The sequence below is a fragment of the Hydra vulgaris genome, chromosome 12 (genome assembly GCF_038396675.1).
Source record: "Hydra vulgaris chromosome 12, alternate assembly HydraT2T_AEP".
NCBI lineage: Eukaryota > Metazoa > Cnidaria > Hydrozoa > Anthoathecata > Hydridae > Hydra > Hydra vulgaris.
In genome coordinates this window covers 29,694,361-29,717,500 of record NC_088931.1, presented here as the reverse complement: position 1 = coordinate 29,717,500, position 23,140 = coordinate 29,694,361, and the positions used below count along the sequence as shown (strand labels likewise).

General features: G+C 25.8%; 1 protein-coding gene across 2 annotated transcripts in view; it reads right to left on the bottom strand.

Moving 5' to 3' along the window:
• Positions 1–22,025, bottom strand: part of LOC136088643 (vesicle-associated membrane protein 7-like) — a 26,429-nt gene extending 4,404 nt beyond the window's left edge. Inside the window, exons 1-7 of one of the 2 annotated variants that reach the window (XM_065812852.1) lie at positions 21,837–22,024; positions 21,696–21,753; positions 20,501–20,550; positions 20,066–20,153; positions 13,378–13,474; positions 10,365–10,432; positions 5,499–5,591 (exon numbers count right to left, since the gene is read on the bottom strand). In XM_065812852.1, coding sequence (XP_065668924.1) covers positions 5,499–5,591; positions 10,365–10,432; positions 13,378–13,474; positions 20,066–20,153; positions 20,501–20,550; positions 21,696–21,753; positions 21,837–21,985 — 603 coding nt within the window. In that variant the 5' untranslated portion in view covers positions 21,986–22,024. Of the gene's footprint in view, positions 1–5,498; positions 5,592–10,364; positions 10,433–13,377; positions 13,475–20,065; positions 20,154–20,500; positions 20,551–21,695; positions 21,754–21,836 lie in introns of both variants that reach the window. The other variant, XM_065812853.1, reaches the window with a different exon arrangement.
• Between the last annotated feature and the right edge of the window lie 1,115 nt (positions 22,026–23,140).

Sequence of the window (23,140 nt, the reverse complement as noted above, 5' to 3'; positions counted from 1 at the left end):
ATTAACTGGTTGCTCAAAAGTCTTTCCATGTTTAAAAACAGCATGATTTAGATGATTACCAGAGGATAAACCTTTATAAACAATCTTCATCGACATGTGATTGTTCTTTGAAACAGTATCTGCAGTACAACTGATTACTAAATAAAGATTTTTGATTAACTTGGTTTCTTCAATCTCTTAAGATTATTTGACCCATGAAGTCCCATGCTTTGGATGTAGTAGCTCTGGATTCACACTGGAATCCATCTCAGATCCTTGAGCAAGCAAGTTGTACCAGTTTTTTTTTCAATGGAAACAAATTTATTTACTCGTTCGAGCATTCAAGACCTAGTATATAAATAAATATATATATATATATATATATATATATATATATATATATATATATATATATATATACATACATATATGTATATATATATATATATATATATATATATATATATATATATATATATATATATATATATATATATATATATATATATATATATATATATATACATATATATATAATAATAATAATTCTGACCTTTAGAGTGATTATTTCTTTTCATCTTAAAATTTAAATTGCGCAGATGACAACTTTTCGTTTTTTTATGATAAACGATGACTAATATTTTTGGACTGCAAGAGACTTTTTTTATAGCGCGAAAATTAAGTATTCGAACAAGACTTACGATATATGTATGTATGTATATATATGTATTTATATATATATATATATATATATACATATATATGTACATATATATATACATATATGTATGTATATTTATATATATATGTATATATATATATGTATATATTATTTTTATATATATATATATATATATACATATATACATATATGTATGTATATTTATATATATGTATATATATATATATGTATATATTATTTATTTATATATATATATATATATATATATATATATATATATATATATATATATATATATATATATATATATATATATATATGTGTGTATATATATATGTATATATGTATATATATATATATGTATATATTAGGGTGTTTTTTATTTGGGGTAAAAAAATTTCTTTTTGTTTTTCAGTGGGCCACCTACTGAAATTGTTCATTTTGGTGAGAAAATAAATGTGTAAAAATTTCGAAACTTAAGGCATATTTTACTATGCGCTCTTAGTCATTAACATAGAAAAAAATCATAAAACTGATGGAGACTGGTGATTATGACTCATTTACTTGGTACACATTTATTTACTTATTACATGCATTAAAAATATCCATTTTTTATCATTGCATTTCTACTTATTTATTAAAAGACAGCAATAAACATGCTTTTTTACTTTGATTGTAGGTTTTTTAAGACAATAGTTACTATACTAAGATTAATCTCTCATGAGAGTTGTCTTTTTTCTGTCAGGATATTTCTTTCTATATTTTTGAACTACCAACAACAGGAACTGCTTTTGCTCTTTGTCATTTGTATGTAGTCTATTATATTTGTCCATTAGTGCTACGCCACGTTCTGCAATGTCGTTGACATCCTTCATGCTTCAAACAGTGGACTTTACAGTCTTGAACTCATCATCATGTTCCCATTGGCTCACTGTTTTGAAGAAAGTGTGATGGAAGTCCTGTGATGCTGAAAAATCTTTGTGTATTAAACGTGACAAAGTCCTCCAGTTTCTTTTCTTGGATAACTGAGCAGTCCACAGTAGCCCATTTCATAGGTATCTGATCTGAAACATTGTTCAATGCTTGGACCATCTTGACCTTCATCTCAGGGCAAACCTCATCATCAAAAAAAGCTAAAGAATAAGTTCCTCAGATAAGTACCAGAGATACCCTAGTAACTTTTTCACAGCAATTTTCGAGATCTCAGGATGCTGGGTCTTGTAGGCATCCAAGTCTTTCAAGAGCTGCAGATCAAGTCTAGGAGCTAAGGTTGCTTCAGGAGATTTGTACCAGGCTGTAATGTACAGTCGAACCGTGAAAAGGCAAATATCCCTTATTCTCTTCTCCTCTTTTTTTATCAACCCGAATTGGTCTCTAAACATCCAAATCTTCAACGCATAAATAGCTTTCGCCATCCAGCGAGCACAGTGTAGACTGGCAGGAGCTCTAAATGAAATGCCCCTCAAAAGTACTCCTCCCAAAAAAACAATAGACAACTCCAAAAGTTCTTGGTAGTCATCACGAGGTTGAAAGATTTGTAGTTGATCTTTGTAAAAGATGATTCTTTCATCAGTGATATCGGTAAGAGCATTTGAAGCGTTCTTATCAGACTGTGCTGTGTGGTACTTTGAAGAATCAAATGAGACCCAACTTTTCTGAAATCTTTTAAAGAGTGGTATGTCAGGTCCACTTGAAGGACCAAGACACAGCAAAACTACTGCTTCCAAAATAATGATGACATTTGCATGATGCCAACCACAACATATCTTTCCCAAACTTCTGCTCTAGAAGAATGCAAGCCCCATTTCTTGGCCCAGTATTGGCTGCAGTAGTATCAAAGCATATGCACTTTACTTGATTGTTAATTCCCCATGCCACTGACATGTCGTGCACTGCAGATGCCGCATTTTCACCTGTTCCTGATGGTAGTTTTGGGACACTAAGAAGCTGCTGCACTCCTACTCCAGATACTAGAATTGGAAGTCGGTCAACAGTTTCTTTACTGGTGATGTCAGCGAGTAATTTTCCATCCCAATAAATACATAAAGGAACTTCTGGTTTAAATTCCTTCCTTAAACCTTCTGCTATCTTCTTGCGGTGTTTTATTTGTTCCCTTCGAATGGAAGCTGGATTAATATTGTATTCTGCTGGATCATGACCAAGAAGTTGTTTACTGGTGTTAACACAAGTGTCGCCCCACGATCACTCAATTTAGCCACATCTAAATTAGCCGTCAACTTCTCATTCAGTATATTTTTCCTGCCACGTCTAGGACGCTTTGGAGCCAGTGTACCTGAAGTTGATGGCTCAGGGTCATCTTGGTTACCAGGCAAGGCATCTTCTTGAGTTATGCTATCTTCTTTAGGGTTATCTTCACCTTCAGATGATGATGAAAGAACAACTGTTTCTTCTCAAGATTTTCTTGCCATCTCCTCTCAATCCCTTTTTTGGTTCATTTCTTTTTATCTTTTTCTTGATACTTCTTCTTGCTTTATTAATTTCGTATCAACTGGACCCATTTTGCCTCTCCGAATTTTCTCTCTTTAGCATAATAGGAAGTCCTTATCCTCCTGAATGGTGATCATTTCCAATGCGTTGGCATGGGCAATATCGAATAGTTCTTCTAACCCTTCATTCCATTGGTCTTTCTTTTGTTTCAAATAATCTGAATGCTTAGCTTTATTCTCTTTATTTTTCTTCAACTTTTCTTATTTCTTGTAAATGTTTTCTATTTTAGGGACAACGTGCTTCTTTAACTGCACTGGTATTCGGGCCTTTGACCAAACTTCAAAAACATCATTTGCTGTGGAATGTAATGCTTCCCTAATGCTTTGCTTGTACAGTAGTTACACTAGTTTAACCTGCAAAAAGAACAATTAAGCATTATAGACACAATTCTGCACACTAAAAGTAGTTAAAAGAGGTTTGTACGCTAAGCACCAACCACTTTTGTTGCATAACATCATACGAAACATAGGCATTTTTAGGCTACATTTGCGCAATACTGTAGGGTTGGAAGAAAACAAAGAATAATGAATGAAAAGATTGCTGCCCCATCCCAAACCCTCAGTCGATGTAGCAGTACTCTACTGCGAGTCAGGCTAATTGTCAGTTGATGTATGTACTGACGCTCCCGGCAGCAGGCTATTTTAGTATGACATCACACTGCTCACCTAAATCAGCAGTATAAGATATTTTATATATATATATATAACATGTAAATGTGTGTATATATATATATACACACACATATATATACATATATATATATAAATATATATATATATGTATATATATATGTATACATACACATATATACAAATATATACACATATACACATATGTGTGTATATATATATATATATATATATATATATATATATAACATGTACATGTGTGTATATATATGTATGTATATATATATACACACATATATATACATATATATATAAAAATATATATATATATATATATATATATATATATATGTATATATATATGTATACATACACATATATACAAATATATACATTTATATACATATATACACATATATGTGTGTATATATATATATATATATATATATATATATATATATATATATATATATATATATGTATATGCATATATGTATATGCATATATGTATATGCATATATGTATGTGTATATATAAATATATAAATACACACAGATATATATATACACACAAATATAAATATATATATTTTACCTCATAAAAATTATTTTTGACATATCTTCAGCACTTTAAATTTAAAAAGCTTATTCAACCAAAAAATATTGATTTTTGAGAAACTAGATATCTGTCAATTTTAAAGACCTTTCTTTGTCATATGTGATATGATACAAGATTGTAAATAGATAAGAATATAAATGTTTTTAGATTGCAGCAAGAGAGCTAGCAACAGCTTAGAGAAATAATAAATTTTGTTTTTTAATACTAATGTCATTTTAATGTCATTTTTTGAAAGAAAAAAAAGTTTACAAATTTTTTAAAGTAAGATTAAATAAAAGTTTTAATAAGTTTTAACCAAAATAGTGAATTGAACAATTGAACATTTACCTTCAGATAAAATAAAGATTTTTTTTTTGTCATATATAAAACGAGGAATTTACCAAAGAAGATGCAGACTCAAGACATTTTAAACATTTTAAAAAACATGCTGGTTTAAAGTTTTTCAGCTTTCAGGTTATATTAAAACACTGAACTACTGCAATCAATCATGATGATTAAATTTTATTTAACTTTGTTAAATTAGTTATTTAATTAGTTAATTAAAATGTAATTAGTTCAATTAATTAAAATTAATTTAAAATAAAAAATATCTATTAGTTTTCTAAACTTTAAATATATATATTTTTTTAATATTTTATATACAATATTGGAAAACTTTAATGAATTGCAAAGTCAAATATTGGATGGATCAAATAAAAAAGGCGAAGGATTTGACAAAGTTGTTGAAGATTCTTTAATCATAAAGAATCTAAATTTGTTCTGGATTTAATCTAATTGAGTTTCATTTTCTTTTGAAAGTTAACCACTTTATTAAAAATCTTTTATAGTTTTGAAGACAGAAGTGAGACAGGCCTATAAAAATTCCAATGCAGCTACATCTTGAAAGTTGATTTGGATGGAACAAGTACAGTAAGTTGTTAAAAAACATTGAGAACTTTTAAAGAATAGGTAAAAATTCCTGTATATTTCAAGTTTGAGCTTTATTGACTTTGCTGAATAATTACACAAGATACTGAATGATGTCATACAGAAAAAGGATTGGGCAGAAAAAAAATAATAAGTTTTAAAAATAAAAATTTTACCAAAATTGTTAAAAAAATTGCAATTCCTATTTTCACATTCTTCATAAATAATGCTCTTGACAATGATTTACTTGATTTTTTGAAAGTTAACGACTATAATTAAAAAAGTCTAACAATTAAAATTTAAAAAATCAAAATGTTTAAATTTAATGCACCTTAGAATAAATTCTGATAAAAATTTACAAACAACAAAATACATTTTGATTAACAAGGTGATTAAAGGATAGGAATCTCCCCCATGACCCTAAACCAGATCTTAGTTTTTTAAAATTTTTTTCATTTTATATAATAAGCCTAATATTCCTACTTTATTGAGAGTTTATGTGGTATGTGGTGTAGTGGTAGAGTGCTTGCTTCATAAGCGAGAGGTTCCGAGTTCAATTCCCGCCACGTCCCTGGTAGTACCGCGCTCAACTCGTTTTTCTGCGCAGCGGCCTTGTTTGTCAAGGTTCGTGTTTCGGAGTTAGTGAGTTGAGAGAGGGTTATAACCACAAGTAGCCTCCTCATCTGTAGTGGTCTTCTCAGCCTTGGGGAGGTGAATTAAATAAAAAAAAAAGAAAAAGTAAAGTTTATGTGATCCTTTAAATGTCCGGAAAAAAAAAAAAAAAAACTTCAATAAAATATAAAATCAACTAAATTTATATCCAATATTTGTCAAAATTTTATAGCCATTCATTTGAAGTTAATTTTGTCATAATATCACAGCCATTCAATAATTGGTATTTTTGTCAAAATTTCATTGCCATTTACATTTGGATATTTTTGTTGCCGTACCCCAATCATCCTTTTTTGTTAAAGAATACATTCAAAAAATTTTCTTTTCTATACCCATAATTTTATGAAAAATAAATCAACTATTTAAGTAAAAGTAGATAATTATATGTCAGTGTCAAACAAATAAAAAAGAGAAAAAACAAAACTTTGTTTTCTTAGAAAATTTTTACATGGTAAATCCACTCCTGGACAGATTAAAGCGTGTAAAAGATGATATTAGACCAGTTAGATTAGCGCACACATGACCAGGATTAGTTTACACATATAGTATTAAAGAGAATAGAAATAAAATGAAATAAACTATATAAAGTTGCTAACTGAATTGCTTAAAATTAGAGAAAGAAGAGTCAACTAGAGAAAAATTAGAAAAAAGAGAAATTAGAGAAAGAGTAGTTAAAGACATTTTTATAATTAGTTATTAATCAAAAATTAATTATATAATATAAAAATAATTTAAACCATATTACAAACATATCTGACTATTTTAACATAAAAGTAACCAAACTTAATTACATTCAAGATAAATAATTTTAACAAACATTTTTGGCTGCTTGATTATTTGTATTGTAATTATGTTTAGACAACAGTTTAAAAAATATATAACAAAAATTACTTGTAATTGTATTATTTTACAAAATATCAACTATTGAAAACTCAAATTACTTTATCTGTAGTTGCAGCAACAACAAAAAAAGAATTGTAATAGATAGATAACAGCAAGAAAGTTTTCAAATTGAATTTGGTGAGACAGAAAAACCATTTAGTAATGCTTAATAACAAACGGCAATTCTGAACTCAATTGGCTGACAGAAGTTTAGGATTATATTAAAAGACAAAGTAATTAGAAAAGTATTTCCAACAAAGCTTTAACAAACATATAGTATGATAATAAGTTTACAACAAGTTTACAGGGAATAGCTACAATTGCAACTTGGATGGATATCTTGGATGGATATCTTGGATGGATATCTTGGATGGATACCTTGGATGGATACAGGAATAATAATAAGTGCAACTTGGATGGAATAATAAAAGAAGATGCTACTTAGTATTGATCACAACAAAGAGAAAAATGGTTTTGTGTACTCCACACAAATGAACTTTCTCTGCAACACTGAAAATTATCTGGAAATCAATCTTTTAAAAATGTTGATGTTGGAGATTCTCTTATTATTCTAAAGGATGAAGTAATCAAATAATTATCTTCTGATCAGTTTTATAGGTACAAAATCTGCGTTATTAATAATGGTATTATACCTAGATACTTGGCTTTACTTGAAATTGAGCCAATTAATCATTCCAGATGGTAGATAACTGCCAATAGACTTTGCAGTTTTTGTCTCTCAAACATGAGTTGGAAAGTAAGAATTTCAAAAAACCTTATTTAGTAATTAAGATCATTATGGGAGTTTACATGCCTACCTGGCTTAGAACTAATGTTAAACGCAGGTCTACTTATAGACTGAAACATTTATTGCCAGCTTAGGCTTCTGAAACATCAGTCATGTAAAGCTATAGAAAGATTTATGCCAACAGTTCAATATTTAGCATGGTGTGCTTTTTCTGAGTCCACCATGCAGACCATGTTCTGCAAGGAGAGTGTAGAAGAATGAAAGGACAGATTAAATTCTAAAATATTGTCAGACTCAAGACTCATACTCCATAATAAAAAAATTTGAGAAAAACTTTTTAAATAAGTAAAAGATAAATAAATGATAGCCAAATGAATATAAACTACATGAAAGATATTAAAAACTATTTGTTAAACTCTGATGCAAAAATATACAATTACAATCAAAAATTTACTAATCCTTAAAGAAATTTTTTGTGAATATAAGTGAAGTCTAAACATTTTTTAACCTAAGCTTTTTTTATTACAATTATATACAAGTACAAGTTTCGAGAGGCTTTTCTATCCCGAAAAAAAAAAACATTGTGACCCACCTTAATAAGTATCACCAAAGTCACCATCATTATCAAAGTGTTAAAAAGATAAAACATAATTAAAAAAACTGAGGAACTTTAAAAACTAAATGAAACATAGTGAAAACTTTTTTAAAATGATGATTACCTAGATAAAAGTTTAAGTCGTTGGAGCAACCTCTAAATTTATTTGTTATAATATACAATATAGTTCTGGGGAAATGGATACATATAATATATATAATATAAACGGATAGGTATTCTTGATTACTATTAAAAATTAAAACTGTAATTACAAAATAACTCTCACCATCTTTTCAAAAAAATCTTATTAACTTAAAATAAAAGATTCATTAAATAGCTTAAAAAGGTTCATTGTATTTCTGAAATGTTAAGAAATAAATAAAATATAAATTAATCAAAAAACTTTTTCTTTATTTCCTTAACTACGGATAGTCCCAGATTCATGGTTTAGAATCAAAAATTTCACTGGGATTTTATATTGGTGCTCTGAAATTTCTTAGGAAACTTCTGAACTTCATAAAGAACATTTAGACGGAAAAAAAACAGAACTAAGAAAAACTAGAAACTATCATTTGAGAAAAACTAAGAAGATTAACTAAAATTTAACTTAATATCAAAATAAGACAATAAAAAAAATTTATATCATAAGAGATCAAATTTTTTAGCAGATTAAAACCATCATTTTGCAAAATGCACTCTGGAAGTCTTATTCATGTTGCCACTACTTATGAAGAACTCATTTAACTATGAATCTATATGCCTATAAATCTTCAATCTTGCACTCTTCTGGACAATTAGGAGGATTTGCATCTTTAGAAATAACTTACACATTATAATCTTTGCACTACTGAACATTTAGAATAGTGAGAAGTAGTTAGATTGGAGTAAAAGAAACATTTGTGCTTTTTTATATATGGCATTTTTTATAAGTCATTTTTGGAGGTAATCTTTGATGCAGAAATCAGTACTCAATATCTTCTTAGTGACAAAATAAGTGAACTTTATACCACAGCTGCAAATTACTTGCCACATAAGAAACTAGGAAGCAAATTTTTCTTATCAAATATATTTAAATTCATGATTGACAGTTTTAACATTGTTCTTTTAGTAAAATTGTTGACCAGAATGTTGTGAAAAATCTGCCTTGCAATATCATTTGCTATCTTCAATTATGTACATATTTTTATCTGGCATTATTTTTACCTGCTTCTTTGCACATCGAATTCCTTTAATTTCTCTATCTAAACCTCTTTTAAGTGCATTTTTTTAATGAAATGCTTTAATTACAGAATTATTTAGCACGTTTTGAACATGTCTTAGTAGGTTTATGGTAAATTTTCTTTCTTTCCTTTCTTTTTTTCCTAGGCTATCTTTCGATGCTTTGAGTAGTCTTAAACTTATAATATATATGACAGTAAACTTTATGTTAAGTAAACTTTTATGTTAAGCGATTATGCAACATGTCAACTTTTTTTACTGAAAAATTTTAAAACTTTTTTTAAAATTTTTCAGTAAAAAAAGTTTTTTTTTTTAAAGAATTTTTACTGAAAAATTTTAAAACTTCTTTATGCACTCTAATTTGTTTTCACAACATTTCGCAAATCTTCAATTTGTAAACAAAAGTTTACCAACACAATTAAATATAAGGAAGTAAAACTTATTTTTAAAAAAAGTTTGAAATAAAAAGCCTTTATGGCTTATTTCATGGAAAAAGTCATAATTTAAAGTTGACCAGATTTTTCCATGTCAACTCAATACTATTTAGTATAAAGTTTATTTCCTTTCTTTCTTAATATAGTTTTTTTGGGAGAGTGCAAAAGCAGTTTTATGAATTAAAATTATTTCTAAAAACTCTAAAATATATTTCTAATTAAATTCTTAGCTGTTCAATTCTAAACATATCTTTAAAAAATACACCTGCATTATTATTGACTTCATAATAAATTATTTCAAACGGCTTATAAATCAAAAAGATTTAAATATTTCATCCAAAAAATATATTTAAAAATAATATTTTAAACCATTCTTTTGATACTATAATAAACAAACTCTAAGGCTTTAAATTTTATTAGGAAATAGCTTGCACATCGATATATCTAATACCTGAGATAGATTGACACAGCATAAACTAATAATATACTTTACCGATGCATTTAAACCATCTGCTTTTTCAACCAATAGCTCCAGTTTCTCTCCCCTCCTTGTAATAGTATCTAAAAAGTAATTTATTTTATACATACATACAATTAATTATACAATTATACAATATATATATATATATATATATATATATATATATATATATATATATATATATATATATATTTGTGTGTGTATATATCTATATACATATATATATATATATACACACACACAACATTGTGTATTTAGTGAAGAAATATGATATCATACTGAAATAGGCAGCTGTGAGGGCATCAGTCTGGATTGGAATTTTTTTTTTTTTTTAAAAAAACAGTTTTTTTGCGTTTTATTTTTAATATATATGTTGCATTTTTTTTTGTTCAATAATATTGAGAATAATTATAATTTTCTTTTTTAACTTTATTTAAAATATATTTTATATAATGTTGTTTAATAATCTATAACAAGATTTTTGAAAATAATTTGAAACTCTAATAGAAAAAAAGAAAATTTTATGTTAATCTTATATGTAATGATTTTAGATTTAAAAAAAAAGTTATTTTAGATTTAAAAAGTAATACTTTATAATTAAAAATGCCAATGGGAAGTGGGAGAAAGAAAGCTGAAAAAAGTAACTGAAGTTGAAAACAAAAGTTTCTTGTGACTATTGTCATTCTTTATTTAACAACAATTAAAACATGGGCAAAAACAATTTAAGACTTAAATATTTACACAAGCATCCAGAACAATCTTAATCTATCAAAATAATCAAATATAAAATTGTGATAGTGTAATTTCAAATAACGATTTAAATATTAGTACATCTGCTCTGATAGCTGGACCATCATCATAGATAGCTGATAGCTGGACCATCATCATAGCTAGAAAAAGTTCTTCAGCATGTTAGTTCTATAAGTTTGCAAAACACCTTGCAAGAAAGAATTTTATTTTTGTACCAAGCATTGTACCTTTTTTTTTTTAAAAACAACAGTTGATGTCATCATACAAAATATCAACTAATATGGAACAGAAAGAAAATAAAGATATAAAAATAGTAAAATTTTTCTACAGTGCAAATGCATAATTTAAAACTTCTGAAAGTTAAGAGTTTAAAGACATGATCAATTCATTGAGGATATTCACCTATCTGTAAAATGCTTGGAGAGCTCCTAGAAAAAGTTTATAATGAAGCAAACAACAAAATGATGGATCAACTTATTCGAGAAGAAATATCAATAAGAAATATGTAAGAAGAATGGAGTAGTGTTATTAATGATTAGGTTATTGCTTATGATGCATATAATGGATTTTAGTCTAAAATTTAATGCATAACTGATTGTGCATCAAATAAAAAAACAACCTTTGTAATGTAATTAAAGATCTTAAGAAAAAATACAACAAAGAAGTATATAAGGGATTTAATCAAAGAAACATATCCAAATCTTTTAACATCCCCTGTTCTGTACATTATTTAAATCTTTTAGAAAAGGAAGTAACACATCCAGATGTCATAAACATCAGCCGCATGTAAATATAATGATTTATTTGTGATTTATCAACTTCAAGTATAACAAATATATAAAAGTTTATGATCAACTATTAAATTTTTTTTTAATGGTTGCGTGAGAAAGGAGGGCATAAGCTCCAGCCGCCAAATGATATCAGCTGAAACTCCCAAATTCACTGTATAGATAAAAAACTAGACTGTATACATAAAAAACTACCCAATTTATATAGAAATTGTAGATAAAATTAGAAAAATTTTTGAAATCAAAACTAGAAAATTTTTTGAAAATTGATATTTAAAGAAAATGCAATTATTCTTATCAAAAGTGTAATTATTCTTGAGATGTGCTGGGTACCTGCCTTGGTACCGGTTTTCTGAGTCAAAGCCAGGCACCCGGCATATTCTGAGTATCCGGGAAAACTGCTGGAATAATTTGAGTTGTGTACCTGGCACATGTATATTCCAGATCTAGAGAAAACTGCCAGAATAGAGAGATGACAAGTACCTGGCTCTGACCAGATAGCCGGCAGTTTTTCCCAAGTACCTGGGAATAACTGCCAAGTATCTGGTTTGGAAAAAAAAATTTGATCTGGTTGATACGCGGCAGTCTTTTATCAGGATTTTTTTGGCCAATTTTATTGGGGTTTTTTAAGCAGATTTTATGATGCCAACCTTGGCTTCAGTATATATATTGAGTGACAATCTAGGTAGAGCATGCAAGGGAATGCTGCTATATCAACTAAGGGTTTGGGTTGGAAAACATTTTTTAACCTTATTCTGTTTTTTTTCCCCTTATTTTTTGTTTATTTCATTTTTTCTGAAAAAAGTGCGCAGATGTATATCTATGGATATTTAACTACATTATTAAAACTTTGTGATGAAGTTTTATTTAATACTAAACTTATAAGAAATATTATATTTAAACTAAAGCCTGCTCTTTTTATTAACTTTTGAAAATTTTTCCAATGACTGGAGAGCCTTAAACTACTTGCACTGGTACATCATATTTTTTGAAAAATCAAAGTGAAACTCTTTATTTGAAACAAAACAAAAACTCTTTATTTGAAACAAAACTCTTTGTTTTGGTATTTGAGTAGGTTTGATATATTAAAACATTATTTGGTTGTTTGAGTAGGTTTGATATATCAAGATAATAGTCTCACAGCTCTAATAAAAAAATATAGAAAAGCAGGGAGGTTAAATTTAAATATAAAACATATTGACAGTAAGTAAGGTTTCTTATCAATTGTACTAGGATAGTATTTTTATAGGAGAGAAAGAAGTCATTATTTATCCTTTTTAAAATCTTTCTTCTGAACTTTTGATTATATTGCGAAGTATATTGCTAAAACACTTATCTCAATAAATAAGATAAATTAGATCCTGAGTATAATGGTGCTAGAAGAGAAACATAATTAATAGTATTAAATATGGTAAATATTGCCATGGAATTTTTAAGTAAGAAACATTATAACAACAACTTACAAACTATCCATAGAAACTAATTACCTATGTTGCTTATCATTATTCCTTTTAATTCATTTATTTGGTTTTCAACATTTTTCAACTGAGTAGGATCATTCTTGATTGAATTTGAAAAACGATTCTATAAAAAAAAAGTTTTAAAACTAAATTGCAAAATAACATAATTGTATTGTCTGCCTAACTTAAACTGATGTTAATAAACTAGCCCGCCTCTCATAGGCAACCAGCATACAGCCCCAAGAAATAGGAAAAATAAGGTCAGCAATAATTTTCTGACCTTAATCTGTGTAAGAACCTTAATCTAGTGCAAATCATCATAATATGTGTGCAGAATAAATGTAAAACAAAGGTTTGACCATAAAACATAGAAACGAGGTCTGCAATTTTTTGCTGAATTAGTCAGTCGTAAGGTCGGGATTACCGAATGCTGACCCTAATTCTGAGGGTTGGCATATGTGACATGGGGCTGGCAGAAGAATGACACTCATTGATCAGACAAAACGTTGCTTTAAATTCTCTAGATTTTTTTGCTAACCACTAGCAAATTTTTTTACTAACCAGCCTGCACTATAGAACCATTTTGTGAAAATGCAAAAAAAAAAAAATCAACATTGTGAAAATAACTTTTTAAAACAATTTATTTTTTAACTATTTTGTCACTTGATTTCGTTTGCAAAAACTTTATTGTGCAGTATATCTTAAAATCAAAGGAATCTTAGAGACATTTTTATAAGCGCTAAAGTTTATACTTTTATTAAGCAAATGTTATATTTGCATTAAAGTTTTTAAAGTTAAAGAAGCTTTAAAAAAAAGTTAAAACCTGTTGAGATATTTAAAAGTTAAAATTTACCATTAAGAAATCAAAATTTAAGAAACTGCATTGAAAGATGTTATTCAAGGTTGTACTAAATTTCGTAAAATTAGTTCTTATTAAAAGGAATCATAAAAATCTTTTTAAAAAGTGCTTTTTTTCATTTCAATAAATTGTATAATTTATTATTATGGCTTGGTATTTATTATATGTCAAAGAAATTCAAAGAAAAAAAAGAAAAAAAAAGTTGAACTTCTGTTGAAACTTTTTAAATTGTTCTTTAATTCAGTTCAAACTTTTTGAATTGATTTTTTTAATTCAGTTTTTGATGCTAAATGCATCATAGTGTATTATCATAATGATCAACTAATAAGTTATTAAAAAGAACAAAATAAAACAAAGGACAAATTAAGATTGTGATTTTCCTTAAGATTGTGTACTAAACTTAGACTTTTTTAATTTTCCATAAAAGTAATAAATCATTTTTTTACTAAAGTAAAAAGCCCATTTTTTATAAATGTGAAAAAATTATTCTCCATAGTCATAGACCTTGTAGTCATGATGTTAAACTGATCTTATATGAGGACAGTTGAGGCTCCTTAACCATGCTGAGAGCAAATAACATAGGAGAAGAAAAACTTTGGTTTAAAAACCCTTATTTAATTGGAGGTGAGGGTAGGAGGAACTCAAACCTTGAATGGTAAACCTCCTAGTGGTAGAATCACAAAAAAAGTCAGACTATTGATAGACATTTTAATTCCCCCTGCTTTCATGACAACGTTCTTCTATTGCATGTAATCTATAATACATTCCTGTCACAGCCTAACAATAGCATTCACCAGAAATTTCTTTTAAAACTATTTAACAAGTTCTTGTCTGAATATTGTTTTCCTGCTTGGTGGAAAACCGTATCTGCCAGTCCTACTTTTGAGTTTTAAATAAACAAACTCTTAGTATCTTAATTTAAATTCAATAACTTATTTACTGACAACCAATGTAGTTTTTTAATTTGTTCTCATTCTACTACTGATTTGGTGACTAAATAGTTTTATAGTACCTTTGATAAAAAATAATTAGACTTTTGCTGATCATTGCTTTTGACATGTCAAAGGCATTCAACAAAGTCAGGCAGACTTTATTTGATGAAAGGCTCTCAAAAAAGTCTAACATTTAGAATAGACAGCTAATTTTAAACATGATCTCTTTGTTTGTGCTTAACTAGGGCTGAGTGTAGGGATTGCAATACTGGTTTATTGGTAAATCAAATTGAGATGCATAATTTTATTATAATAATTTAGTTTGTCATTACAAGTAAAACCAGTAAAATTTATTATAAAAAATTAAAGAAACTTATCCATCCAATAAGAAACTACGCTTATGGATAAAAATGCAAGAAATGTTTAAAAACAGTTCAAACTTTTGATAGCAATACAAATGATATGTTCAAACAGTACAAAATGGACCTTTTGAAAAGAAAACAAAAAAATTCAAAACTTTCAAAAACATCAAAAGTCAAAAAAATCACATAGTCAAGCTATGTATACCTATGTGTACCAGCTACTTACTAGTAAAGTATATAACATAACCAAACTACTTCAAAGTATACCCAAATAAAATTGTAAAAAAAGTTAAACACAAAACAAAATTAACCTTTTAAAAAGAAATAGCAGATAAACCAAATAAAAATGTAACAATGAACAAATTTGAATAATTACTCAACAATTTCAAAATATTTCATAAAATCAGTTGATGATTCGTTTCGTGCAGTTGTTGCACAATTAACAGTCAAAGATGATTTACTATTTGTTAAGTTTTGTACATCTTACCATTTAAAAATACATTTAAGTGCTAAGGGTTATACTAAAATTCAAAAGTCTCTAAATACAATTTTATAAATAAAGGTGAAGCATCGGTAATGAAGAAAGTAAAATTAATTAAAAGTTAATTAGTGCAAATCATCAGTTGTGTTAAGTGCACAACATTTAATTGGCAATTATCAAGGTTCTTTATAATAAAGATAACTATTATCTATCAGAAAATGCAAGTGAACAGGAAAAATAAACTAGTCCAAAAACAGAATATTTTTCAGTCATCTCATGACACCTTTTCTTTTTTTTAAATGTAAAAAAACCATAGATATATTATAAGATATGGCATAGGCATGACTGGTCATATAGTTCTGAAAAAAATTTTTGAAGCTTTCATTGAAAAAGTGACATGGCGAAAATGATTTTTGACAAATTTGTAAATAGCAGTTAAATAAAAGTATATATATTATCAAAAAATATCACTGTTATAAAATGTTTAATGAAAGTAAAATGTAACATAAAATATGTAATACAATTATAAATATTACTGTTATAATGTAATATGTAATATGCATTACTGTTATTATGTATTATTTAAGTATAATACTGTTATAAAATGTTTAATAAAAGTAATATTTATTTATAAATTTGAAGAGAATTTATTTTATAAATATACTTTTATACTTTATACTTTTATTTATTTATAAATTTGAATTTATTTTAAGAGCTAATACAACTTTTTGATTAAATAATAAATAATAAATGTCAATAAATAATATCAAAATAACTCAAGCGGTCGTTTTAGTTTAAGCCCTCTTTTTTTTAATAATATACACCGCAATCTACAGACTTGATAACTGATTTTATGCGTATTTAATTCATAACAGCTTCAATACATGATATCATTATGTATATATTTTTTAAAGCTATCAAAATACTTCTTATTCCCACAAACAGAAAATCATATTTATTTGTATAATTATTTTACTAAATACCCAAAAACAATTGTAATACAATTAAAAATAAAATAATATATTTGGTTTTTAGATTTATTAGTGCAACTTGCTTTTATCAATTGTAAGTAAAAATCTTTATTAGGATTTTTTTTATTAAAAGGCTAGCGTACTTTTCATATCTTAACAAAATATATATTATTTATCCGTGAAAAGAATATATTATATCGAATTTATTTTTTTAAGTTTGTTTTACTTTATCTATTTTATTGACTATTTCACCTAAAAATCTAGTGTAATTTAAGTTATTATTTTTTAAATGTAAATTAAATTAATTTAAAAACCCTATTTCAAGAAATATTGAATTTTTTATTTAAAAGAATGCCTGCCTAAACCATTAATTGATGTATGTACACTCCACCGCTCCTATTCCTATTTAAGTTTATCCATGCATGTACACTCCATTGCACCAATCACAATTTAAGTAAGTAGATCTACATATACTACACTGAACCTATCCCTTTTAAAGTCAGTTGGTATATGTACACTTGACCGCGATTAAATAAACTATAACTAACAACAATATAATGTAACTATTAAAAAAAACAATATTAGTTGAAAAACATAAAACTATTTTGAAATAAAATATTTAAATCTAAAAAATTTGTTCTCAATGGAGGATTGGAACCCGCAACCTTGACAGCCATGCCTTAAAATTGGAGCAATATAACATTCATGGCACTACGCCGATATATTAATATTGAGAAAAAATCAAAGTCTAAACATTTTTTGCATACAAATAATGTTACCATTATGTACACATTATTGTACAAATAATGACTTTTTTCTTTTACACTTTTTTATTTCTCAATTAAAGTTTGTTTTGTGCAGAAAAATAGACGGATTCTCATTGTTTAAATAAAAATAAAACAGATTCAAAATATAGTCTTTTAAAGAAAGACACACACACAAAAAAAATTTTAATTCAATGTTTAGTGTTTAACTCTTCAATGTTTAGTGTTTTAACTTTAACTTTGAAATGATTAATTTTAATTCAATGACTTTAACCTGTGGAAGATTTTGGGTATAAATTGAAAAGGCTTAAAAATAAATTTTTAATTTTTTTTGTCATATTCAGTTTCTTTAATTTCAATTAGGCGTTTAAAATTAAATAGAATAAATTGTTAAAAAATGATGCATCTTAATATGTATGTGTGTTATAAAAATGTGTATGCAAGGGGCAAATTAAATGATCGCAAGTAGCAAAATCTGTAAAAATTTCTGTTCTTTAATTTCTCAGTTTTATCATTCTCATTAAAAGCCATGAACAGTTTTAATGAAAGGGCTAATTTACCATATTGTAAAAATTTATGAAAGGAAAAAAAAAAAAAAACAATAAATTTATGGCTGCAAAAATAATAACAGCCAAAACTTACATTTTTTAATTTATTGTTTGTTTAAACACCAGCTAATTCAAGAATTATACATCAAATAATAGTTACTATAGGTTTGTAAAATATGAGCGTCAATCTTCAAACCAACAAATTATAAATTATACTAAAGCTGCTTGTGCATCGTATGAAACAACAAAGTTTGATTTTTGTTAGAGGGAAACTTTGAAGAGTTATTTATTTAAAAATTTTATTGTTTTAAATTAAACATAAGTTAATATGATTTAAAAGATGTTATTATAATTTTTTTGTGTTCTTTTAAGATAACTATAAGTTATTTAAAATAGTTTTTGTATGTTTTTAAAAACCTGTTTTTAATTTTATATAAATATTTTTGCTAGAGTTATTACCAAATTCATTCAACGTGGTCCACACACTTATATTTACAATGTAGGGAAAAAAATAAAACTCTAGCAGGTATGATTAAAAAATGTAAAGTTTTGCATCTGCACACTCAATCAAAAAACATTCTAATATAATATATAACTTTGAAAGTTTCTCAAAAAAACCTAATAAATTAGATTACTTTTTTTGTATTTTGTTCTATTTACCACATCGTTTTGGAGCCATGCAGTTACTAAGGTCAATATTTAAAATACCTTTACTAAAAAGATCTCTATTAATGAGAAATATTTTATGCCTTTTGAACCTTCAAGTGCTTTGTACATCAGTATTTTCAGTGTTATTTGGGATGATATTAGTGACACTTTTGGTATTATTTTTAAAAGTGTTATTGTTTCCTCAAGTATCATTTGAATCTTTTGTGAGTTTATTGATATAGAAGTCAGTGTTTTCAATTTTACTGTTATCTATGCTAAGTATAATTGGATCAAATAATGAGGTATTAAAACAAATATAATCTGATAAAACAAAGGCAGTTCTTTGTGAGTATTTATAATGTAAATGTTGACATTTGCATTCAAATTTCAATTTCATTAGTGCAAAATAAAACGTTACAACTAAACCATTCATTTTTTTGAAGTGTCATTTCAATTTTTAAAATTTAATGATACATCTTTTTAAAAATAATTTAGTTCTGGATCTGCTGATATAGCAATTATGTCATCTTTTTTTTTTCTTTTTTTTAGGACTCAGTTAATTTTTAAAAATGGTTACACTCTGTAACTGTTCTGTGCAAGATAGAGCCTAAATCTTTTCTTTTATAGTTTTCATTGTAGCTAGTATTTTACCATTATTGTGTTTTAAAAAACACAAAAGTGAAAAGTAAACAACCCAGTACACAACCTACTAGAACTAACAGGACAACTGCAATGTTTTATTTCTGGATTAAACCAATTAAAAAGTAATTGATCTCAAATAGTCACTATATAATTTTATACATAGTCACTATAAATTAATTTTGAGACCAGGCAAACACAAACTTTCACAATAAACAAAATAAAATAGATCAAAAGTTTTCCCTTGCAGAGTCTTAATTTAAAAAAAAAATCAAAATAGGCCATTTAGTTTAAAGAAAATTGCTGCATAAAAGAGTTTAATATCTCTTACTTCTGTTTTTTTTTTAATATTTTGCATTGCATAATTTGTGGACAATTCCTAATATGGTTTTAAAATGAGATTTTTTATCATCATATAGATCAATTCACAAATATTTTTTTATTGAATAACAACTATTGAGTTTTGCGATTAGTACTATTAGTTTTTTTGTCACATAAATTTTATACCAACCATTTCACTTGCAAGAACATTTGAGAATTCACTTTGCATTGCGAATGGAAGTGCAGTTTCAATTCGATGTTGATATGTTTTTGTAAAGCTAATAAAAAAAAACATTTTATATAACTTTTTTGAGTTCAAAAAAGTTTTATTTTCAATTTTTATTTTCAAAAAAAAATTTAATTTTGTAAAACTTTATATTAAAAGATAAAAACAGCATAACTTATTTTAGAAAATTTATAAATTATCAAATATTATAATAGAAAGAAATGTAAGTAGTCTAAAGTGTAAAATTTAAATCATTTAATAAAACTCAACATGCAACTGGCTTTATTATGAAGGGTCACATTTACTGCATATACTCAACAGCATAAAATAAACAAATTTTTATTACAAAATAACACATTAATATGAAAATCTATTTTAAAAATTTAATATAAAACTAACCGCTTTTTCACTTCTAGTAAAAACATAAACGATGTAGATCTATCAAATGCCTGTAATAAAAAGTGAAGTTTTAATGTACTAATACGATATTATATAGCAAGAAAAGTTTACATTTTTACCAATTTTATTATCAATAAAAGAAACTTTATTTTTTTCTTAAACATATATGTATATATATAATATATGTGTATATTTATATATAATATGTATGTATGTATGTATGTATGTATGTATGTATGTATGTATGTATGTATGTATGCATATATGTATGTATGTATATATATATATATATATATACACACATATATATATATATACAAATTACACATAAATATATAACACCATCATAAATTTTTATTTTTAATAGTGTTATAAACGGAAAATATAGACAATATACATAGTATTATATAAAAATATGGAATTAGCTTAAGTTTTGATTCCTGTTTGACTTTTTTCAGATTACTTAAATATGTTTGTCAAAAAAATCTAAATTGATCCAAATTTAAAGATCCAAATTGATCCCTAAATTTGGATCAATATGAACCAAATTGATCCAAATTTAAGATAAGCAGATGATGACCTTCAAACTGTTACATTGAATTATCCATTACTTAAAATTCCATATGGAAAAGTAAATATTTTTAAATTATAAGTGAAAGTATCAGATATGCTTATGAGTTTTAAATACAAGCTGATATACGAAAAGTTTTAAATACAAACTGATATACAATAAGTTTTAAATACAAACTGATTTATTGTTCAGAATACAACTTAAAGCATAGTCAACTATATGATAGGAGTTAGTGAATGACCTGAGATCAATTGTGATGTTTATGCCACTTGAAAACAAAACATATATCGCATTGGTCTTATAAGGATTAAGCAATTGTTTAACTAAAAATCATATTTGTTTTCCTATTTTGACTACTTGGTTTTAAAACATTTTTTATTAATTTTTTAATGTGATTTTTAATAGATTTAAAATTTAATACAGAGTATTACAACTTTTATTGATTTTAAATGTGATTTTTAATAGATTTAAAATTTAATAGAGAGTATTACAACCTCTGTGACTTTTATTTAAACAACTTTTAAATTTAACTTTATTTAAAAATTTTGCAAAAATGTGCTATTTTTCATTAAAAGATTTTAAATTGAATAAATAATTATATAACTCAAATGTTTTTTTACTTACTTCATCTGTTATGCATAAATATATGATGCCAGATTCAACAATATAATGAAACAAGTAACTAAAAAATAAACATAAATATTTTTAATGTGATATATTGGACGTACAAACTTTTTTTTTTTTAAAAAAACAAAAAAAACATACCCAGTCTGTGTATAACTCATTTTAGAATCTTTGTTTGTTTCTATTTTGACGAGAATATGTTCAACAACCTCTTGAAAGTTTCCAGCGTATTTAGCATGCTTTACAAGAACTGCAGTGCCACGAGTTATTGTGCAATAAAGAATTGACATATTATTAATTTTTCTTTTTTTGCATGTGAAAAAAAAAACGTTTTACATACTGTATGAAAAATTTTAATCTATGACTTTAATAAATTGAAAACTTTTGAATAATAGATACACCCCTATTTAGTCATAGATGCATGCCTATTTGATAATAGATACACCCCTATTTAGTCATAGATTCATGCCTATAAAAATTGTAGATGCATATGTACTACTTATGTAATATTGCCCTAAATATATATAGCACACATATAACTTACTTAATTATAAATATATCTATGACTTATTTAAAAATGGTCCATTCACATCATATGATTAATTGCATTTGTAACTATTTTTTGTATGCTTCTATAACTTACATGATGATTATAGAGATGCATCTATGATTAAAGTATAGATGGATCTATGACATATTTATGGATGAATGTAAGACATTTTTAAAAGTGCATCTACAACTATAGCATCTACAACTATAGCTTCTTTACATCTTTAGTTTATTCATTTGTAACAAATAAAGTATTTATTATTAAATAGAAATGCACCTATTATATTTAAAAGTTTTTTTATTTGTTAAAAGTCATTGTTTAATTAAAGACTATAATTTGAGAATCAACAATTTATTTGAAAATGTATAACTATATAAAAAAAACTAAATTTTGAAACATAAAATTTATATCCATAATATTTGTAAGAGTCTTTGATAAATTGAAATATTTTCTCCATTGTTAAAAAACAACTAATAAAATACTAGACAACAAAACAATAAATTAAAATATAAAAAAATAATTACAACCAAAAAGATTTTTTTATTTTTTGCAAAAACCAGGAAAAACTTACTAAAAGAATTCTACTAATTTTATTAATATTATTTCAATTGCAAAAACAAAACAACAACAAAAATGTTTTTATTAATATAAAACTGAACCTTTTTTTTTAGGAATCAATAACTATATAAAAAAATTAAAAAAATAGTTTTTACCAAAAATAAATATTTATAGTTACAATTTATGAGTTTTAAATGATATATATATATATATATATATATATATATATATATATATATATATATATATATATATATATATATATATATATATATATATATATATATATATATATATATATATATATGTGTAGATATATATAAATATATATATATAA